Raw genomic sequence first — 23852 nt, 5'->3', positions numbered from 1 at the left:
ACCATTCTTACTTGGGTCTATTTTGTATGTGCCTTTATTTTTCTCCAGGTCTTTCCCTCAAACCATTCCAAGTTTACTGACTACATCAATGACAAAGGAGAAAACACTGAAAAAAAAAAAAAAAAAAAAAAAAAAAGATGGTCCTTTAAGGACATCCTCACACACAGACACATAGACCACAAAAGCCTCTATTTTAATTTTCTGGTGGAACAGGTAAAGGAAATTACCAAATTTGGCACATGTTACCTCTATTACCATGTTGTATATTATTTCAAGATCAAGGAGTTTTAGAGATGAGAATGCGTAAAGCTGGTACATGGCTTTGATGCTACTTAAACATTGCCATAGGTCGTGGAAAGGGAACTGCCTTAGATATTTAAAGCCTACCACATTTAGGGATGAAACTGAAGCATAGCAAAAAAAAAAAAACAATTCAGCGTCTTACCACAATCATTTCTGAAGGTTCTAATACAAGACAATCACATCCTCTTTTTCCTCCAAACTGCTTACCAAAACTACAAAAACAGAAAAACAATTTCTTTAGCAAAAGTTACAATGTATTTCAAAATGGGAAAAAAAAATAAACAAAAACTCTGAGACATTAACCAAGAAATTCTAATCTTGAGATTTTCTAACAAAACAAAAAAAAGACACACATGAGAGTTCCTATTAACTGCTCAAATATAACAAATCTCAACATAATTATGCATAAAAATTTTTCTAAAATTCCTTTCTTTACTTTGTCCTCTTGTTTATGAAAGATATCTGCCTAATCTTAAATTCTAAAAACTTAACCAAAACTAAATTAAAATAAAACCATTTAAGATGTGATATTATAATTATATGTTTTATATAAGTTTTATAACTTTACATTAGATAACAGTCATGGAAACAAAAAAATTTTTAGCAAATAAGGAAATGCAGATAAACAAAATTATTATTTTTTGAAAAAGTGTTGCTAGCCACCAGCTATTTCTAAAAAAAAAAAAAAAAAAAAAAAAAAAAAAAAAAACTTTAGTAAGACCATATTAAGAGAAGTACTCCATATGCTTCATCTGAGAAAGATTTCTAATCAAATCAAAACTAGAAATAAAAACTAAGCTTTTAAAAAGATAAAGCATCTTTAAAAAAAAAACTAGAAAACAACAAAAAGAACTTTGTCAAACACATGAAACACAAAGGTTAATTGTACAGAGTATACTTAAACTTAAGAACAATCTAAAACACCAGTACCACGATCAACTGTAAAAATGGGGCTGGAGAGACTGCTCACTGGTTAAAAGCACATTTTGCTCCTGTAGAGAAGCTAGGCTTGGTTCCCAGCACCCACATGGTGGGTCACAACCTTCTATAACTTTGGTACTAGGGGATGACACCCTCTTGTGGCCTCCACTGGTACCAAGCACACACATGTATACACATGTAGACACATGAAATGAAAAATACTTATCTAAGTAAAATACTGCTTCTATAGTAAGTAACTAAATGGGGAGGGGAAAGATACTAATAATTAAAAAAAAGAAAGTTACTAAAAATAAATACAAAGTCATTTATAAGGAATACTATACAACTTTATCAACAGACTGGAACCAAGGCTTAAATGTACAGTAACAAGAAGCAAATACTTTTAACAGAAGGCTCGAAATTGTAATTAAACAATTAAAAATATAAGATTTCTTACAAATAATTTACAACAAAATCCTAAGGAAAACTCAGTGAAAGCAGCAGGGTCTGGTGGCATATGACCACATGATTAAAGTATCCCAGCATTCAGAGGGCAGAGGCAGGTGGATCTCTGTGAGTTTAAGGCCAGTCAGTGCTATACAGTAAGACCCTGCTCCTTCCCCTGCAAAAATCCAATGAAATTACTTTGGAACATTAAAAAAAAACAAAAACAAACACTTTATTTCTAAGGAGAATTCTGTATTTTCCAAATGGAGCCTTACATTACCTAATACATAATGCTGAAGTCTAAAGAAATTTCATGCAACACAGAATAATAGGAACTGTATATACTCTCTTAAGTGAATATACAAAAACAAAAGAAAAAGCATAAAAAATATGTGTACCAAGTTCCAGACACTAGAAGTTAGGCAGGACAGGGATGGCATCTCTGAGAGAAAACTGCAGCAAAGCTGACCCTAGGAAATGCTTAGCTTACCATCCTTTCTACAGGCAATCTCAACATTACACGAGAAGCAGCTACTGAACTGAAAGACAGCAGTTGAATTTTTAAGGGGGAATTTGCCAAGTTAGAGCACCAGAGAAGACAGAGGGAGGGAGGGAGGGAAGAAGTCAGATACAGTTTATGCACTTTGGAGATCGTAAGGTGGTAAGCTGGTAAGGTCCTTGAGTCTGGAAATGAGTACTATACTATGACTCACAGCATATACAGTGGCTATGTGAGAAAAAAGAGCCAACCGAAAAAGCACATAATACACGGACATTTAGCATCCATCCTTAGAAATGCATTTTTTAATAATGACATTATAGTCCTTAAGAAGTGCTGGATTTGATCTCACAAATTTAAAAGGCTCAAAATAATCAAATCTGTTTTAGATGGTAGAATATATGGTAGAACAATTCCTATTACTAACCGAAGCAATATAATAAAAAAAAAATGGAATCCAATTACATAAAATGTGCAACATCTGACATTAAATTAATAAAACAATAGCCATTCTCTCCAAGATGTACAAGTTCAATGCAATTACAGTAAAAGAAAATCCTAGAAAGTTGATTTCAAAGGCCGACATAACAATCCAAAGATTTACACAGAAATGTCAAGAACCTATTTACTATAACTGAAATAAAGGTGGAAAGAAAATCTGGAGTGTCTACATTACCAACCACACAACACAATGGTATTTCAGATGATTAAGCACTGGACCAACTCAAGGAAACAGGCCAAGAAGAACAGAGAGGCCCATACTATACAAGCTCCATTTGTTTTTGTACAAAAGTAAAAGTATATTCAGTGGGTTAGGGAAACATAGCTTGTATTTCAAAAGTAGATAGTGTGAAATAACTAGCTAATTAATACAGAACATCCAGCAACATAGCTCAGCATGTAAAGATGCTTGTTGCCATGTCTGGCAACCTGAGTTTTAGTCCCAGGACCCACACAGTGGAAGGTGAGAAACAACTCCTCCAAGCTGTCCTCGAATCTCCACGTGTGCTGTGGCACATGGACACATATAAACAAAAATTATGAAACTAAAAAAAGGGAGATTCAGTAAAACATAAGGAGCAAAAATTAATCGGAAATGTTCAGAGAAAAGCAAAAAGAAGAGTCCTTAAGGTAATTTTTTTTGTACATGACTTATATTAGGGCTAGGAAAATGCTACCTGCATGTCTACAATTTTCACTTTGTTTTGGATTCTATCAATAGTCTTCTGTGCTTAAATTATGCAATTTTGCATGTCATTTTACCACAGTATGTTTTATTAATTGATTTTTGGATGTATAACTAACCCTGTATTTGGAAAGTTCTTATGCTGGTAATGCAATATTTTAAATGCATTATTAAGTTCAGTTTACTATTATTTTGTTAGCAGTTTCTGCATGTATCGACTCCACTGCCCATGTGTGTATTACTATGTCAATCCAACTGGCCTGGAATTTGCTATATAGATCAGGCTGTCCTCAAATTCACAGATCTAATTGTCTCTGCCTCCCTACTGCTGGGATTAAAGGTGTGTGCCACAATGTGGAATTTTTCTTACTTGGGATGCTTTCCTCTAGCATTGGTGGTGGCTGTTTAAAAGTATTCGGCAGTAAAGCCTGCAAGCCTCGACTTCTCTTTGTTCAGTTGCTTGAGACCATTTTGAGAATTTTAAGTCCTTGCAAGATTTACCCAATTTATTGATGTAAAGTTCCTAAAATTCCCTTTGAATTACTATCACCTTGTTCATGCTCAATTTTAGTAATGTTATTTCTTTTTTCATGGTCAAACTTCAGGTTTATAAACTGTTAACCTTCTAAAGAATTAACTTTTAATTTAATTGATTTCTATTATTACACCCTATCTTTTCAATTCACTAGTCCCCACTTCAACCTTCCTTTGATTTTCAATTTTCTTTTACATGACTTTTGTTTGAGGACGTCCATCACTCCTGGAGGTAGTCCAATACCAGGTAAAGGCATCCTGGAGTCATGTGTGGAATGGGTGAAGAAGGTCCTATCCACCTAACTGCTTCCAAGCTCCATTTGATATGTTGTCCTCAAATTCTTGACACATTACATATTAGGCTGATAACAACAGATAACTTACTTGATCAAGAAGATGAGAAGAAATTTTCTTAAGAATTTAAGTTGGATGAAAATTGGAAACTTAATGATGACCTGAGACTGTTTCTCAACTACTCATTTACAATTAGGCATGGCAGTGCAAACCTGTAATCCTGGCCCTTGAAGGATTAGGCAGAAGCAAGAGAATTCAAAGTTCAGGATACAGGTGAGTTCCATGCTAGCTTGGCTGCCTTGCTAGACTCTGTCTTAAAACAAACAAATAAATAAAACAATGCTTCCTAATGGAGTCAAGGCTACAGAGCAACACGCTCCCTGCCCACAATGCTTCTCTCCTTCATTTGATAATCATGTTTATTGTAGAGTCCAAGGTTTTCTTTCAATGGCAAACTGGATCCTTGGGGAGGAGAAAGCTACTCACATTTCAAAGTCGGTCTCAATCCTTTCCCCTAAAGGCCAGTGTGCATTAATCTCATCGCCAAGCCCAAACACAAATTAGAAGCATTTCAGGAAGGGTTTTGTCCTGGCTGCCCCCCATAAACAACACAAATTAGGGTTATGTGGGTAGATGAACCTCAACTGAGAAAACGCCCCCACCACATTGCTTTAGGCAAGTCTATGGGGGGTATTTTCTTGACTAATAAGCAGTGACAGTGTCCAGTCGGCCTACTGTGTGCAGTGCCAACCTGGGCAGGTAGTCCTGGTGTGTAATAGAAAGCAAGTTATAAGTCAGGAGAAGCAAACCAGTAAGCAGCATTCCTCCACGGTCTCTGCTTTCAGTTTCTGCCCTGACTTCCATGATGGACTATGATATGGAATGTAAGTTGAAAAGAACCCTTTCCTCCCCAAGTTGCTTTTGGTCATTGTGTTTTATCACAGCAATAGAAATTCAAGACAGGTTTAGTCTGGCATATAGTTCAGGGGCTATATTCCATCCTTGCTGGAAAAATATGGCAGCAGGAAGGTGAAGCATGGTCACATTGGGTTCGAAGTCAAGAAGCAGAGCAATGAATACTTATGTTCAGCTGGCTTTCTCTTTTGTATTTACTACTATCACCCAGCCCATAGCCTAGCATCACCCATTGTGTGTATGTGTGTGTATGTGTGTGTGTGTGTGTGTGTGTGTTCTTCTCATGTAGATTAACTTAATATGAGTAACATCTCACAGACATGCCCAGAGGTTTCTTTCCATGATAATTCTAAATCCCACATCAAGGTTGACAAAGTTTAACTCTCATATCTGATGTCTTATATAGATAGGCTACTCAACTGATGCTTATCTGTTGAACAAACAAAGGAATGTTTGATTCAACAAATAAAGTGAATTCATTAGTTAAATTTTATTTTAAAAGAAAATCCAATGAAGTCTTGGTTTCTTGATCCACTTTTAGATTTTACTATGAAAATAAAGGTAAATTCAACTACAGAAGAAAGTAAAATTTATTTAGAAATATGTAAATAATTTTCAGACATGGGGCCAGGGAGAGAGAAATGGAGCAATGTGCGTATCGCACAAGCATGAGGGCCTAATTTTCAATTCCCAAAAGCCACAAAAGCCAGGTGAACGAGCAGTGGTACACAACTGCAACCACAATGCTGCAGGAGGTGGGTGACAGGGATCTCTGGAGCTCATTGACCAGCCAGTGAACACCACGTTTTGAGAGACACTGTCTCAAAATATAAGGGGGAGAGCAAATGACCAAGACATTTGACATCAATGCTTTGGCTGTTAGGACACACCTATGTAAATGTGTATAAACACACACAAAAACAAAACGAAGCCAGGCGGTGGTGGCGCAGGCCTTTAATCCCAGCACTCAGGAGGCAGAGCGAGGTGGATCTCTGTGAGTTCAAGGCCAGCCTGGGCTATAGAGTGAGTTCCAGGAAAGGCGCATAGCTACACAGAGAAACCCTGTCTTGAAAAACAAAACGAAACAAAACAAAAAACCAAAATGAATAAAATAAATACATTTCAACAACTAAAGTAAAGGGGTCAACTTAAATATTAAAACATTCTTAACAGGATAGTATGATTTCTCAAAAAAAAAAAAAGTTCCTTCATTTTTACAGTGATTTATGCATTTTTCTCCTTTGATCTCTGTGGTGGTTTGAAAGAAAATGACCACCAAAGGGAGTGTGGCCTTGTTAGAGTGGGTGTGGTTTTGTTGGAGAAGTTTGTCACTGTGGAGTTGGGTTTTGACTCTCCAGCCACACCCAGTGAGACAGACCATTTCCTGCTGCCTATGGGTCAAGACTTAAGAATCCCAGCTCCTTCTCCAGCACCATGTCTGTCTGTATTCTGCCATGTTCCACCATGACGATAATGGACTGAATCTCTGAAGTGTAAGCCATCCAATTAAATGTTTTGCTTTATAAGAGTTGCCATGGTCATGGTGTCTCTTCACAGCAATAGAAACCTAAATAGAACAGTTTCTCAATCATTTAAATCAATTAATTTTTCTATATTAAGCTGTCCATACATTCTGAAAGAAATTCACCTTAAGCTATTCATTAAACTTGTTTTCTATATTCTGGGCTCAATTTAATAATCAAATTTGGGAATGCTGTTTTCTTAGTGAGATATTAACTTGTTATTTAAATTCCTTAAAAAAAAAGATTTTATCAGCCTTAACACTTGGAATCTGTTTCCTGTCTCTCTGCATTTGATGCAATTTTTTTTTTAAACTGAAAAACTCTCCCATTAAATTCACTGTTATTAAGCTGAGGCTGACCTTTAATATCAAGCCTTCATATTTACTTTTTTCACTCCTTTTGCTTTTGTTCTTTTATAGTATATTATATTTTAACCTCTCTTACCATCCTACCCCCTTGAAATGACATATAGGCCTTTTTTTCAGTGCTACTTTCTATTTTTAAATGTCTATTCAAAAAGCTAGGGAAATAGCTTAGTCTGTGAAAACAAGTATGAGAACCTGAGTTCACTCTCCAGACTCAATGTGCCAGGGAGACACAGAGAACAGTGGATCCCTCCTGCTTGCTGTCAGCCAGCCATCCTAGCTTACTGGAAAAGCCCGAGGTCCCATTAGGAACGACACTAAAAGCAGTGCTCTGACTGCCACACACACCACCTCCCAAACATATACCCGAAGCAGAGTCTGGTGGAGTGCTACCCACCTGTAATTCCAGCACTTGGGAAACTTAAGCCAGGGATTAAGAGTTCAAAACCAGTCTGGGCTACATAGTAAGAAGCAAGCCAAACAAACAAAAAAAACCACAAACACTCAGAGGGAAAAGGGATTTGAAGCTAAAAGGTAGCCATTTCTAAGACTTTAATGTTATTCAAATAAAATTTCTACTGTCTAGCTGTTAATATTTCAGTTCTTGTAACCACTTACACTAGACAAACAAAAGAATCACACTTTGATGTAATGTCAGTCACACCTCTGCACAAAGTAGATTTTAAAATCCCCTATTACTTTTCATGCAATTTGACAACATTTCAGAAGTGTTCAGATGGAACTTAGTGACACTAAATATTTTCCTTAGTATTTTAAAACTTATAAAGTCCTTTCCTAAACTTAAATTGCTTTTGTTTCTACTTTGAAGAACATCATTTATTCTCTAAGTCTGTTTTTTTTTTTTTTTTTTTGAATGCTATAGAATGGTTTATTATGATCAAGGAAAGTAATGGAACCTTTGTGATCAATGGGACATTAGTGACATTTTTCATACTGACTGGCTGAAGCATTCATGTCATGAGTAGTTAAGAAGCAAAATTCAGATTTTTTTACTCAATTAATAGTAAATAGTGGAAGAATCACACAATAATGAACTTCCAACTTCCATCTCAACTGATCTAGTTCATCCCTGTATAGGCCAATACAAAGTTATAAGCTCTTCTATCACACTTGGATTTTGAATCTTGACTAACCTGTCTCTATTCATATTTACATGAACTCTTTTACTTAATTAAAAAATTACTTTTTGTGTGTGCTGTGTGTTTTGCTTGCATGTATGTCTGTATGTCATGTGTATGCCTAGTACCTTCAGAGGTCAGAAGAGGGTATCAGGTCTCTTGGAACTAGAGTTACAGATGGTTATGAACTGTTATGTGGGTGAGAATCAAACCTGGGTTGCTGGAAAGGCAGCCAGTGTTCCTAACTGCTGAGCTATCTCTCCTGTTCCTGAATTAACTCTTTTTAAATTAAACTATCTATTAAAAGAAGTAGAAAGCCACTCGTTACTCTTGCTATTAATTCTTGTGGCTCTTACCCATACTTCCAAGGAATGCTGATCCTACTGAAGTTGAAAAGGGGTATTTCTAGGAAATAAAACTTGAAGTAACACATCTAATGCATTCTGGTTGTTATATATAACTTTATTGATTTTTTCCTTTGATTGTTTATCTCATAAACAGATGATCACAATTATTGATCTAATAGACAGTTACTAATTTTGAATGGTCAGGGACTTCAAAGAACAGAATTGGAAGCCTGGTAACAAGGAAGTCTGGGAAGAGATGCCTAGATGAGCACCTTTCAGAACAGGTACAGAACTTAAAGGTATCTGTGTCCATGTAGACCACAAAAGGACATCGGCTGTGGAGAAGGCTGTTATTGTATTCTATAGTATGTGTACCCAGGCTAGAGGTGAACACTAGGTGTCTTGCTCTATCATTTTACACCTTATTTTCTCAAACAGTGTCTCTCAGCGAACCCAGAGCTCATTGTTTTGGCCAGCAAGTCCTATGATCCTGTCTCTCTCCACCCCCTCTATTCCAAACTACTACCAGCTATCATGCTGGGATTATGAATGTACATCTGGACATCTGTCTTTTATGTTTGCTAGGCATCCAAACTCAGGTCCTCATGCTTGGGTAGAAAGCACTTTACTCTGTTCAGTCCCAGAGCAGACTCTTAATAATTAAGAGGGCAAAAAGAGGACACCCATCAGTCTCTTTACCTAGCTTCTACAGCACTTATGCAGCCGGACTATAAACATTGTCTTAACACGTGCCCAATAACCTTTAACAATTTCTTCTCACACACACACACACACACACACACACACACACACACACACACACACACACACACATAAATCTGCTACTCATATTCTTTAATATAAAGACTAAATAAACTAGTATAACTAATATTTGCTGTGTGTGTTTTGGTGGCTATGTCTAACATACTTTTATTTTCAGAGGAACTCACATACTCCTATGAGTTATTTTAAAATTCAAATTTCATTGCATAGATTACAAACTAATAGCCAGTTATTGGCTACAACAGGTTTTACAACTAAATTTTGACTATTTAAAAACTACAGGAAGACTGAAGAAATATTAAAAAGAAAATACTAATCCTAAAAACAATCATGAGCAGTGGTTTCAGAACTGACTCAATGCAAACCCATTATCTTGAGTTTCATAAACACAAGGAAGGGAATAGCAGAAAGGTTTAAATAACCAAGAATCAATAATTTTTTTTGTAAAAAGTTAACATGTTTTATTCTCCTTATGAAAAAGCACAATGTAAAGTTTGACAATTCCAGAGGTGACTTTTAAAATGGCATATAAGCTGAGATACTCTGTGCCCTGGTATTTAAGTCTATTAATACATTTAACACTACTAAACTAATTAGCTACAATCTCATGTCCCACTTTAAAAGTTTTCTTACAACAATGAAATGGTTCAGAGGATAAAAGTGCTTGCGGCCAAGTAGAGGACCTGAGTTGTATCCCTGGAAACCATGTGATAGAAGGAGAGAACCAACTCTTTCAAGTTGTCCTCCAATTTCCCCACATGTGCACCATGGCACAGCATGAGCACACAGATGCATACACACACTGAGAAGACTTGCTGAGAAGAAGGGGGTTAGTAGGGAAGGAACAGAATCAAAATATAAAAAACTGTGAAAGAATACATTTTAAAGAAACATTTAAAAAACAAAGTGCTGGGCAGTGGTGGCACACGCCTTTAATCCCAGCACTCGGGAGGCAGAGCCAGGTGGATCTCTGGGAGTTCGAGGCCAGCCTGATTTACAGAGTGAGATCCAGGACAGGCACCAAAACTACACAGAAAAACCCTGTATCAAAAAAAAAAAAAGAAAAAAAAAAAAGCCAGCAGTGGTGGCGCAGGCCTTCAATCTCAGCACTCAGAAAGCAGAGGCAGGTGGATCTCTGTGAGCCTAAGGCCTTCCAGGGATACCAAGTGAAACCCTGTCTCAAAAAAAAAAAAAAATAAAACCAACAAGTAATTATGAAGATTGTTAATAACTACTTTCACTAGCCAGGAACTTTTCTAAAAGAGATTTATTTAGACTAACTAGTCTATTTCACACACCCAGTCTATTAAACCACTTTCTACTATTATACCCATTTCTGAGTAAACTTAGAGGAATCAAATAATCTGCCAAAGAATCACTAGGTAAAAATAAGAACTTCAGCAATCTGGCTCTAGAGTATGCGCTCTTACAGACCTCTGAGAGTTCTGAGTAGAAGAACATGCTAATGCCTCTTGACAACACTTACTGAGGATTATTATTATCTCTGTCTTACAGAAAACTACCACTACCACTTGTTCTAATTATATAACTGAATAAGGTTCAAATAGAAAGGGAAAAATTATATCAGAAGTGTAAGTATTAAATGCCTGCCAAAAATGTCCAATGGTAACAACAGAAAAATATACTTTTATAAGGAACAAAAAACTAATAATATTAACTTTGTCTAGCTAGATGGAGCAGACTATGCAAAAATCCCAGCACTGTGGCTGAGGCTAGAGCACAAGTTCAAAGATACAAAAGAAAGACCCAGTCACAAAACAAAACCACACAGTATCAGTGGAAACTTACCTGCAAGGAGGAAGGACCATAGAGTCTTTTACAAGTACAGATCCAGAAAGCAGGATATACCAACATCTGGCAATAGTTTCTGAACTGTTTAAATATATAAGAAAAAGAGTAAACAAATAAAAATATGTACATATGTGCAGATTCAGTATGAATATGAAGCATGCAGTACTTCCGATAATGCTGTAAATCATTAAAAATTAAGTAACAATATTGGGGAATCTGCATGTTGCCTAACATTTTACATAGCGCATGTTCACATGGGGAAAAAGCAGTTAATTCTCAACAAACACAGAAGGGGGGGAAAAAACTTCACATCACTAGTAAACAGAAAACACGAGAACACATTAAATATATTTTAAGGAAATTCTCAGAAATTAACCCAACTTAGAAGTTGATGAAAATACTGCCTAATCATTGTTTAATGATACTGAAAATCAAAATTAGCTCTTCTCTAAAATACAGTACTATACTGCAAAGGGCAAAAAGGCATTCTATCCTGCAGCTCACAATTTTGTCATTTCTCCCTCTTCATAACACAGTTTCAGGGGTTCATTTTATTTATTGTTCATCTATTTTCCAACTGTCCTTTTATCTGTGTATGATGGGCAATCATACAACCACTACAAAGTACAGTCATATAGGAGATACATGTAGATGTACATATTGGATAGCAAAGTACAGCACACACATCATAAAGAAAACACAATACTTATGAAAGGCAGGACAGAAAACACTCAGCATTAGAAGATGGGGTTAAGGCTGAAGAATAAGACCAACATTGTTATCATTAACTTTAGGCCCAACTGGAAAGAGCTGATCAAAAGTATGCAAAGTCAGCTGTTGTTAAGAATGTGGGGTGGTAAAAGGAGGGATACTGCCCCATAGAATATTTATCAATCAATGTAAGTTTTTAGACAACCTATTTTAGAAATATCCCACTGAAAATTAGAAAACATATTCTTAAGTACAAATGTGACTTCCCAGAAGATTTAGGAAGATTGAAAGTATCAGGTGTTCAGAGTCAACTTGTGGGAAACAAAATACTACCATTATAGACAAAGCCTATTTATTTACAAGTACTTACATCTGCAGACAATTTAAAATTTCATATAATGTCATAGCCTAAACTTCAAGTCCAGTAGAGTTTGATTGAAAAGTAATTCCAATTAGAAGCCACTAAGGGAGTAAAGAGTTTAGCTCAGTGATAGAGCAATTGTCCAGCATGTGTGAGGCCCAAGGTTCCATTTCTAGCATACCAGAGAATGTGAGGGAGAGAGTGTATGTGTGTGTGAGAAGAAAGAGAAAGTGAGGATATTCTTTTGTTGTTGTTGTTGTTGTTGTTGTTGTTATTTAATACAATTCAACAACTTTTACCAAATGCTCTAGTATTTTTAGAACTCCCCTATTTAACACTCATTTATTGGGAATTGTCAAAATGTTGTACTTGACAGCAAAAATTTAAATACTGCAGGTACTCATTAAATCTTCCATCCATTTAACAACCAAGAACAAGGATAAAAACACTTAAGTCTTCCGAACTCATTAGACATCTGAAAGATATCTTTCCTTCTCTATGTGTTCTCTCAGGTTTTCCTAGGACACTGCCTCCTCTACAGACACTTAAAATGGTAGACAGCTTCTCTCACATATTTCTCTTGCCTGTAGGTCCAGAGATGGCTCAGTTATACCTATGGACATCAAGCCATTCTTCTCCTTTCCTTATTAAAAATTCCCAGCTTTACATTTTAGATCATCAGATCATACCAGTCAGTGTCCTCTGATGTAATCAGACACTAAAGGTCAATCCTTCCATTTCTTGTAGAATTCTTGGCTGATACAAATCCTTTCTAACAATGATATCATCAGGTTTTATATTGACACTGATATTCATCCTTCTCAATTTCTTGATCTCTTTAAGGATTTTTATTTAAAAATCCCCATTTTCTGAGACAGGGTCTTGCTCTGTTAAGTCCAACCTGGTACTTCCTATGTAGATGAGGCAAATTCATGGCAATCTTCCACCCTCACCCTCTCACTACTGAGATTCTCCATGTGAATCACCATGCCCAGACTACTAGAGATCTTATCTTCTACTTGAAATGAGTTTCCATAGTCATTTACTGTAATATTTGCTTCCACCACTGGAATATAGTCACTGGAATATCTTCATTAATCTAGAGTTCAAGATTCCAATGTCACCACCTCTCTTCTTTGCAACTGTTTTGTTATCTTACTCTCATGATCTATCTATCCATCCCATAATGATCTTACCATCTTCTCTCCCTCTCTTCTGTACCTACCACAAATTCAATGTTATATTACCAATATCCCTCCTTTTCAAGAATATTCATTCTCAGTTCTCTTTACTCATTTTATTTGTTGTGATCTTAGGCTTCCCCAAATCCCTAAAAAAGAGAGGCAACCAAAACAAAACTTCCAATAATTACTACATGAGCATCAGCGTTGTAACTCAGCATCAAGGGGTCTGCACTCTGCCCACCACAAAGCAAAGAGAACAAACCACACATCCAAGCAAACCAGGGACAGAGGGGCAGGGCTTCCACTTTTCATGCAGCATCTGGCATTCAGTCAAAAGTTACTAAGACTGATGAAAACAAAACCAAATAATTGAAAACCAATAGAAAACAACAACAAATCCATTATTATATTTAGTAAGCGCAAGAAAAAAAGGCAAGGTAGAATACTTACCTAAGCACTGAAATCTATGAAAAATCAAAACACACACATCCCAGGAAGTCAAACACTGGAGTTTTATTTAGGACTAGAAAGAGTAGAAAACAAGAATTTATAAACCAGAAAGTCAGTCAGTAGAAAATAACAGAGAAAAAAAAAAAAAAGAATGGAAAATGGTATAAAGATGAGGCAAAAATGAAAGAAAGTGGGAAAGAAAAATCAATAAAGAAGCCAATCAGGAAAAAATACTGGCTAAGGATGTTTTAAAATAAAAATATCAATTTGTATTTAAAAATAAAATTTGTAAATAAAGTTCTACAAATCCTTAAAAAAAAAAATCACATTTAAGGACACTAGACACAACTGCTGAGGACAAAATTTTTCAGAGGTTGTATGAGAAAACAATGTCACTCACAAAACAGTAGCAGTAATACTGATTCTTTAACATAAATGTCCAGAACATGCCAACTCAACGTCTAAGAAGTACTACAGAGGGAAAAAGACTACACACACTTCAAACAACAAAACCTGCCAGTCTAGAATTATAGACGCAGCAAAGTCTTCCCTTTAAAAACAAAGTGAAACAACACTACAGCAAAGAATTAAAAGACCAGCAAATAAATGGAAGAATATACGTATGTGCAGGCTGAATGATGGTATTTCTAAAGATGTCAATTCTCTCTGACTAAATGCTATCCTAACAAAAGCCACGGCAGTCCTACAGGTTTTTATGTATATGGAAACTGATGGGTTGATTCTCCAAGTATACAGAAAGTGAAAACAGTATTAATAGCTGCTAGGTATTAATAGTATTAATAGATGCCAGACATCACAAAAACATAATTATAAGTTTGTAAATTATAAAACCAAAGCTTTCAAAGATTCCAATATTAGAGGATATGTATCATTACAAGCTTGAAACAGTCCTAAATTTTTTTGAAGGAAACTAGTAGTAGCATGAGCTAATGATATATATATATATGTGTGTGTGTGTATATGTATATACATATGTATATATATAAAACGTATAAAAATGTGTCAAATTGGGAAAATTACAAAATTCATTACTATTAATATTTTCCAAATGACTGATACAAAACGCCACAAAAATCACATGAAGAGGAAATAACTCATTGTAAGTACTTTAGTCCAGTGTGGTGGTACACACCTTTAATCCCAGTACTTTGGAGACAGAGGCAAGCGGTCAGCCAGGTACTATATAAAGAGTTCCAGGACCATTAGGGCTACATAGAGAGATCCTGTTTCAAAAATAAAACATCAACAACAAAAAACGTATTTTAATCCCAGCATTCAGGAGGCAGAGGCTGACAATTGCTGTGAATTTGAGGCCAGTCTGGTCTACAAAGTGAGTTCCAAGCTAGCCACTGATACACAGTGAGACTATGTCTCTACACCACCTCCACCCAAAACCCCTACCAACAAAGTAAAAACCAAACCAAACAAAAACAAAACAATCATTTTCAATTAAATAAAGTATCCAGAATTCACTGGCAAAGTCTCAGATCCTTATGTTGTAACTAATCTGTTAGAAACTTAAACAGTTTTGAAATTATACCAACGAAAAATACATAAATTATTTTAAAATGCTGCTAAAATACTCATTTCCTAACCTTTTCTCTATATCAAATCAGATTTCCTTCATTAACACACACAATAGACTGAATAAAAATCTACCTAATGTCCATCAGATGTTAGTATAAAATTATACTCTTGTTTTATAACTGTTTGCTATAATGAATATAGTTATGTTATTTTTTTTTTTTATTTTTTCTTTTTTCAGTTTTTTGAGACAAGGTTTCTCTGTGTAGCCCAGGCTGGCCTCAAACAGAGATCCGCTTGCAGGGATTTTAAGGTGTGTGCCACCACCGCCTGGCTTTTAAAGAAAAACAGAACATGATTTTTACAGTCTTGAAACAGAGATAGGTATTTGTAAATATTTTTAAAAAGCAGATATAAAAAGCATTAATCATGGCTGGCGAGATGGCTCAGGGGTTAAGAGTACATATTGCTCTTGCAGAGGATCTATGTTGGATAGCTCACAACCACTTATAAACCCAGCCCCAGGAGATCTGACCCCTTTGGCATCTGTATATATTCTTTAAAAGATGTGGAGAAAGCCAGGCGCTGGTAGCACACACCTTTAATCCCTGCACTCAGGAGGCAGAGCCAGGTGGATCTCTGGGAGTTCGAGGCCAGCCTGGTTTACAGAGCAAGATCCAGGACAGGCACCAAAACTACACAGAGAAACCCTGTCTCAAAAAACCAAAAAAAGATGTGGAAAAGACAAAATCATAGTGGGAAAAGTATTTGCAGTAAGCACATCCATCAAGAATTTTGATTAAAAATCCAGACAAAACTTCCAAGTCAATATAAATAAGTCCCTGCAATAGAAAAATGGTCCAGAACTTAAGATTTCATTAGAAGCTAGCCAAACAACTTGAAAACATGAGAACCATTCATCATCATCAGTAAACTGGACATTATATAACAGAATCACGGTAAGATAACAAAGTGATGAGCAGAACATCTCAAGCTGAAGCAAGCACACAAAATAGGCTACACAGGTTGTTAAAGATGGGTACCCGGGCCGGGCTTGGTGGTGCATGCCTTTAGTTCCAGCAATCGGGAGGCAGAGGACAGCCAAAGCTACAAAGAGAAAGCCTGTCTCAAAAAACACATAGCAAACCAAAACAAAAAGATTGGGTTACTGGGACTTACTACACAGCTCATGGTCACCAACACTGGAACAACTATAGTAGGAAGCTGGGTGACACTCCTAACATCTATGTGCAAAACTCTAGTAATTTTATTCCTTGGAAGATGTTTAAGTGGAGTTGGTAAGTAAGGGTACAAAAGGTGTCAGCAAAAAGCCCACAGGGAGCTTATTTTTCTCAACAGCAAATATCTGGAAGCAACCGCAGCATACAGCAGACAGATAAACCAACATACACTCTTATCTACAGCAGTAAAAGAGAACAAAGATGGACATTAAAGAATCCTGGCCTGACATCTGCTACATACAACCGATCACAGTTTCTATCAGTAAGGAAGTCATGATTACAGTTACCATGCTAAAACAGTGCTGAGTAGAGCTTTCCAGAAAGCCAGTTTCTAGCAATTGTGGTTACAGTTGTATATATTTCTAACATTTGATGCACTAGACCATTTCCTATGTTTTGTATGTACTATACTTCAGTTTATGATTACCAAACAAATTTTACTGTGAAAAGTCAAGATTTGAACATGTCATTAATCTAAGGTAATCATAAAAATACTTACCAAAAAAGCATCTGATTGCCACTGTATCTCTCATAGCGTGCTCTTGCAGACATTAACCTAATAAAAAGGGTAAAAAGCTAAGGTTTTATCTTACATTTTGTTTCAAAAACTGCTGTATCATTAGAAAACTATTAGACATATAACTAAATTTTTACCAAGCTTGGAAATATACGTAATACAGTAACATTTTTAATAAAAGCAAGAGATGGTAATATTTTGGTATATCATCAAGTATTCTGCCTTTCGATGTTTGAGAAGTAATGTGAACCAGTCATAGTGGCATATGGCTGTAACCCTAGCCCTCCAGACAGAGGAAGATGGACTGAGGCAGAGGCTTCCAAAGACTGGCACAAATTTGAGGTCCATCAAAGCAATGTTAAGATTTTAAACCCCCAAATCTAACCAAGTAAAATAAAACTACAAAACCAAAAAAGCAATAGCTATTAAGTGGCATGAACTTAATATATACATTATAAAGCCTGCCAATCCACATTAAATAATTTTTATTATAATAAAACATACATTTGAATGGTTCATTCCCACATCTTGTGAAGAACAGTTATTGGCAACAACACATATATACAAAAAAAAAAAAATCTGTGAAGTATATAGATTTGTTGCATTTTTACAGAATCTTTAAAAGTAAATACATTTTAATATGACTTCTAATTTTTAGTTTTAATTTCTTCCTGATTTACTCACAAATACTAACATCTGAGTTACACTGTATAGAAAAAAGAATGTGCCGGGCAGTGGTGGTGCACGCCTTTAATCCCAGCACTCGGGAGGCAGAGCCAGGAGGATCTCTGGGAGTTCGAGGCCAGCCTGGTCTACAGAGTGAGATCCAGGACAGGCACCAAAACTACACAGAGAAACCCTGTCTCGAAAAAAAAAAAAAAAGGCAAGCAAACAGAATGCAATAAAAAATAAACGATACTGTAACACCCTAGTTCATCACCAGAACATTGGCCACTGAGGAAAGGCAGTTAGCTATATGGGTCATGGAAAGAAAGGTTGAATGAAAATACACAAAATCACAACAATAATGCTTTACAGCACTCTAAAGTGTCGAAAACATAACCACATGATCTCAGATACACACATCTGACTTTCTTTTTTTTGTTTTTTTGAGACAAGTTCCTCTGTATCCTGGAACTTGCAATGCAGACCAGGCTGGCCTTGAACTCAGAGATCTGCCTGCCTCTGCTTTCCTAAGTGTTGGGATTAAAGTTGTATACCACCATGGCCTGGCAAGGTCTGACTATCTTAAAGAGAAAGCAGAGGTTCACAAAATACATAGATCTTGGCTACAGGAACTCATGCCAGGCTAACATATTGTGCTCATTTTAAGCATCTGGCACAACTAATAAGAGAATCGTCAAAAAGAAAATACGAGTTTTGAGTTCTACGCTGCTTAGTATATGTCAACTTGATACAAACCTAGACATAATCGGAAGAGGGAATCTGAGGATTTGCCTCTGTCAGACTAGACTGTATGCAAGTCTATGAGGCATTTTCTTGATTTAATGATTGATGTGGAAAGGTCCAAATCACTGAGGTCAGTACTATCTGTGGGCAGGTGGCCCTGGATTGTATAAAAAAGCAAACTGAGCAAGCCTTGGGGAACAAGTAAGCAGTGTTCTTCCATGGCCTCTGCTTCAGTTCCTGCTGTGGCTTCCCTCAATTATGAACTGTGATGGGAAACTGCAAGTCAAATAAACCCTTTCCTTCCCAAGTTGCTCTGGTTATGGTCTTTATCACAGCAACAGAAAGAAACCTATGACAGTTCCACTATTTGGTATATGTTGAAAGCATAGTTCTTTGCTTTAGTTATTCTCATGTAACCTTAAAGCACTGTAACCAAGACAAAGCTATCACCCCATTTTATGAAGACAAAACTGCAGCTTATATGACTAAGACATCATGACTAAGAAAAACTGGAATAAGAAACAGAAAATTTTGTGCCTAGCCCTACAAAACTTCCTAAGGCATCTGGCCCCTGAGACTACTTTATTTTAACTCTCTTTAACTAAGCACCAGAAACCAAAGTCCTCTTTCTTGTCTTGTCCTGTCACAGAAGCCTCTACTTCCTATGAGAGGTCTTCAGTAATCATCTAAATATAAGCAGCTATCAAGTGACTTCACATCACCATGATGTATCAAAATCACAGTACTTATCCTTTCTGCATAGGATACAGTTTTTATTGTGCTTTCAAACTCTAGGACACTAGAGATCTAAGTATTTTGAATGCCTAAAACAGGATGACTGTAAAAGGTGCTTACCAAGTATCTGGTGAACAAATGAGAGTGTACAGCACTGACTGTAAACCAGTTACACTTACCTCAGCTGATGCTCCCTGAGGTTTGACAGTATCTCCATTCCATGGAGGTAAGAATAAATAGTATTTAAGTCCTGTGCAACAGAAAAGTTTTTAGATTACTTTTCAAATATACATTCTAAAATATGACCGCCCCCCTCCAAAATCTCTTTTTAAGCATCTAACCATTTAAGGCAGGGTTCTGTTAACTATACAAGAGCCACATGAGTCTCTGGATTATAGGCGGTGGTGGTGCACACCTTTAATCCCAGCACTTGGGAGGCAGAGGAAGATGGATCTCTGTGAGTTTGAGGCCAGCCTGGTCTACAAATCAAGCTCTAGGGCAGCCAGGACTACACAAAGAAACTCTTGTCTCAAAAACAAAACAGAAAAAGTAAGGCGTTCCCTCCAGGAACTCCTTTTTCTACATGAGCATAGCATCTATTCAAACAATACAAAAGCAAAAAATTCATTACTTATCTAATTAACTAACTTTTCATTTCTAAACAGATATGACCTTATTTAGTATCCACAAATTTGTGGATACTAAATATTTGAAATATTACCACACAGGCTACTTAATCTGTTTTCAGTTTCCTTCAGATTAGTCTCAGTGTTTGTAGGTTACACATCTTTAGGCATCCCATCTAACCCCTCTGAAAGATCTGGTTTTTCCTTTTTTTTTATACACTTATTTTATTTTTAATTATGTGTATAAGATGGGGGTGAGGGGAATGTTCATGTGATTGCAAGTGCCTACAGAATCCAGAGAAATATGATTCCTCTGGAGATGGAGTTACAGGTGATTATGAGCTGCCCACAGTAGGTTCTGGGAACTCAACTCAGTTCCTACGCAAGAGCAGTATACAGTCTTAAACCACTGACTAAGCCACCTCTCTCCAGCTTCATGGTTTTTCAAAGTCCCCTTCAATCATGATTTTCTAAAGATTCTAAAAAGACTCGGTGTTACAATTTCCTACTAAGTAAAAACATACTCAATGGACAACACTACTGTTCACTCTGAAAGCAGAGGCAATCTTTCTTCAGCCCTCTGATAACTAGTTATAAAACAAAAACACCAGGATGATAAAATATAATCTTAACTATGAGCCTTGACATACAAAAATGAGAACTTCACAACAGTCCACATCCCACAACAGAAAGACCTGTTCTGACATGTTTTGCTACTCATGTTATTTAAGATTATTGGTATAGGGTGATAATAAAAAGCAGACAAGTTTAAATTCTTTATATAACATGTATCTCTTACTCTCTTGTAAGGAATGTCTATCAGCACAGATCACTTCTAACTACTGTCACACTGTGATATGTAACTTGCCAAATACAAATTAGTAACACAGGAAAAAGAAACCAAGACAACTTATTAGCTAACTTGCTTTCCAGTAAGTTAATAAGGCAACATGGGGGTACTAAGAAGAGCAACAGTAACCCTGAACCCAAAGATCACAATTTCCAACTAACTATGGAGTGAAAAAGATTTTTAAGTGTATAAAAAGGGTAACCAGATTAAAAGAGAAAACTATGTCAAGTAAGAAAGTTCTACAAAGATTTGGAAGATAGCGGATATAATAAATTAAACGTCCAATAAAGCTACAAAGTTATTTCTTATTCCACATGCTCTCCTGCAAGAGACTACCAACTTCCATCAAGAACCGGAATCTGTCTTTTTCCTACTGATCTAGGTTAGTTCTATGATTTGTTCTGACTAGTACAGTGGGACAGGAGTAAGGTTACCTAACTTCAGACATCCAAGTACAGTAAGACTAAGAAGCCTATCAATGTTATTAAAAAGTCCATGGATAGCACCAAGGTATCAGATATGAGATGTCATCTTAGTCCTGCCACCCACCAACTGAAAGGAACTAAGATAATGACCCCAGTTCAAAGCTCTGTTAAGGCAAAAGAACCAACTTTACTCTGAATCTGTTAAATGGAGAGAATACAGTCTTGGCAACAGCCTAACTCACAGCGGATCCACCAAACCCACAGGCTCACCTAGTAGCAGTTGTTCTTTGTTCTTAAATTTAGAGTTTATATACTTGGCAGGTAGAATAACCTCAACAATGGCTCCATGACCTCAGTAGTAAGCTGTGGCACAAGCAAGCTGAATGTAAACCTCTGAAACTGTCCAACTCAGAGGAGCAAAGTAGTAAACCAAAGACAAAATTTCTTCAGAAGGTGTGGCGGTGGGGGTGGAGGGTGAAGCAAGGGACTAATGACACCAGGACACACTTACATAGCAGGGAGTGATAGTCCTTATCATACTGTTTCAATGTGTGGACCATTTCTATCTCCCATCACAGTTGCAGTTTCAGACATAATATAGTTGCTGGAACTAGGCATCATCAACTGGTTAGTGCAGTCTTCCCCATTTTGATTGTAAGAAATAGTTTGCTTTCATGTGGGGTAATGTTAACTTATGGTTTTGCCATAGGGCTAGATTAATGTTCCTATTGTATCTTACCACAGTTCAAAGACATCTAGATCTAATTAAACATGATATACTGCTAGACAGAATGAACAAAGGAATACATCAGAGGTAGTCTGTACCTTGCAGTACTTGGTATGTAAATGCCAGAAGGTGAGAGATAAACTTTTAAGGGTACCCTTGGCACATCCAAAGAAAAAATTGTTAGGATTCAAGTTTAGGTGAAGACAGAGTAAAAGAGACTCAACCAACCACCTAAAACTCCTAACAATAAAAACCAATACATGAAAGACTTATACTTTTTATTACAGTTCCATTTATTCTGTAGGGGTTTGGAGGCCAGAGAATAACTTTTGGGATTAGGGTCTCTCCATGCACCTTGTGCGTCCTAGGAACCAAACTCAGGTATTCAAGCTTGGCTACAAGCACTTTTTACGGGTTAAGCACTACTAGGCCCAGGAAAGGCTTTTCAGAAGAGAGAATGACATCAAGAAACAAAGGCAAGTGATTCTTGAAACAGAAATATACATTTGGTGATAAACCATACTGACTTGAAAAGAGTTGGCAGGTAGGGAGTAGAAAGTAGCTACAATTTTCAAAGCAGGAAGGAGACAGAAAGGAAGCTATACGGAAAGTGGGTTCCAGAAACCTGCAAAGGGTCCCTCTTAGGCTTGAAGACACAGTGGTCACCACATGCAAATATGTACAGTTAGATTAAAAAACAACAACAACAACAACAAGAACAAAAAACCCAGAGAACAACATATGGTGGTATGGTGGCACATCATTGTAATCACAACAGTCAAAAGGTAGAGGCTGGAAAATCAGAAGTTCAAGGTCATCCCTGGCTATACAGACAGTTTGAGCCTAGCCTATGTTATGAATATCAAGTCAGCAAGGGCTCCATAATAAGACTAGCCTAAAACAATCATCCAGGGATGGTGACAAAAGAAAAAAAAAAAAGCCAGAATTGAGTTTGAGTTCTGATGCATGTAAATAAAAGCCCTATGAAATACTAGCACCATTAGCAACACTTGGGAGTTTAGGGGTAAAATGCATTCTCAGGCCCTAACCCAGAATCTCAGAGATAAAAACGTTTCCAAAAAAGCCCTACAGATGATTTTATGTACGCTGTTTAGGAGATACTGGTTTATAGGCAGACATTTGTCACTCTAGACGATTTGTCTGGTAACATAATAAATGAGAATGAAAACAAGAATAGGATGCTTACTAAATACCAGTCCTTCCAACACACCAAACTTAAAAGTCACAAAACACTAAGACTTCACAAAAAGACAACTTCCAGAACATGTGAGGGTTTTTGTTGTTGTTTTTGTTTTGTTTTGTTTTTAAACACGGGTAGAATGGGGCTTTTGCACCAGTTAACCATTATGAGACAAGCTTGAGGAAATCTATTGTTTCTTGGTGTATGCAAAAGAAACAAAATCTATCCAAATAAACCCCACTTAGCTCCTCTAAAACAGAAAATGAAAGAACACCAATAGAGGCAGACCGAAAGTCTTAACCGAATTTTGTTTGCAGTCACAATTCAAATGCTAGAAAGGGAATGCTAATCACTTACAGAGTGTACTTGAAAGCTATTTGATGGAGCCTGAAAGGAGAAGCAGTGAGGAAGACAGAAAACTAACCATCTGGGACATGACAACACCGCAGATCACCAGCAACTGTTTTTGTAACTGTACCAACAAAAGCACTGCAGAAATTATTCAGGGCATTCGAACAAAGACCAGTTTAGGATTAGGAATAAAATAAGAGACTTTACCCAAGCAAAAAAGTTGAAGTCATACAATGCAGTTAGCAACAAGCCATATCCACAATGGTGGTCCCATTACAAAGGAAATGAAAAATCCCTACTTCCTAGTGACCTTGTAGCTACAGCAAGGTCATAGTGCAATACATGACTTGTGTCTGTGGTGACTTGTGTCAACAGGGCTTCTGTCCTGCCAGGTGTATAGAAACGCAGCAATAGTTATATATAATAACCAGTACTTGATAATGACAATAA

General features: G+C 36.7%; 1 protein-coding gene across 12 annotated transcripts in view; it reads right to left on the bottom strand.

The window, feature by feature from the left end:
* The window catches only part of Rapgef6 (Rap guanine nucleotide exchange factor 6), a 176904-nt gene that overhangs the window by 134571 nt on the left and 18481 nt on the right, over positions 1–23852 (bottom strand). For 6 of the 12 annotated variants that reach the window (XM_006984863.4, XM_076578398.1, XM_016003473.3 and 3 more), the window contains exons 2-5: positions 19402–19472; positions 17060–17116; positions 11066–11149; positions 446–515 (exon numbers count right to left, since the gene is read on the bottom strand). In XM_006984863.4, coding sequence (XP_006984925.1) covers positions 446–515; positions 11066–11149; positions 17060–17116; positions 19402–19472 — 282 coding nt within the window. Of the gene's footprint in view, positions 1–445; positions 516–11065; positions 11150–13774; positions 13848–14927; positions 15019–17059; positions 17117–19401; positions 19475–23852 lie in introns of those variants that run through there. The other 6 variants (XM_076578394.1, XM_076578397.1, XM_076578396.1 and 3 more) reach the window with 4 other exon arrangements.

This window comes from Peromyscus maniculatus, chromosome 8, assembly GCF_049852395.1.
Source record: "Peromyscus maniculatus bairdii isolate BWxNUB_F1_BW_parent chromosome 8, HU_Pman_BW_mat_3.1, whole genome shotgun sequence".
Lineage (NCBI taxonomy): Eukaryota > Metazoa > Chordata > Mammalia > Rodentia > Cricetidae > Peromyscus > Peromyscus maniculatus.
Note: the sequence above shows the minus strand (reverse complement) of the source record. Positions and strands in the feature narration are given on the sequence as shown.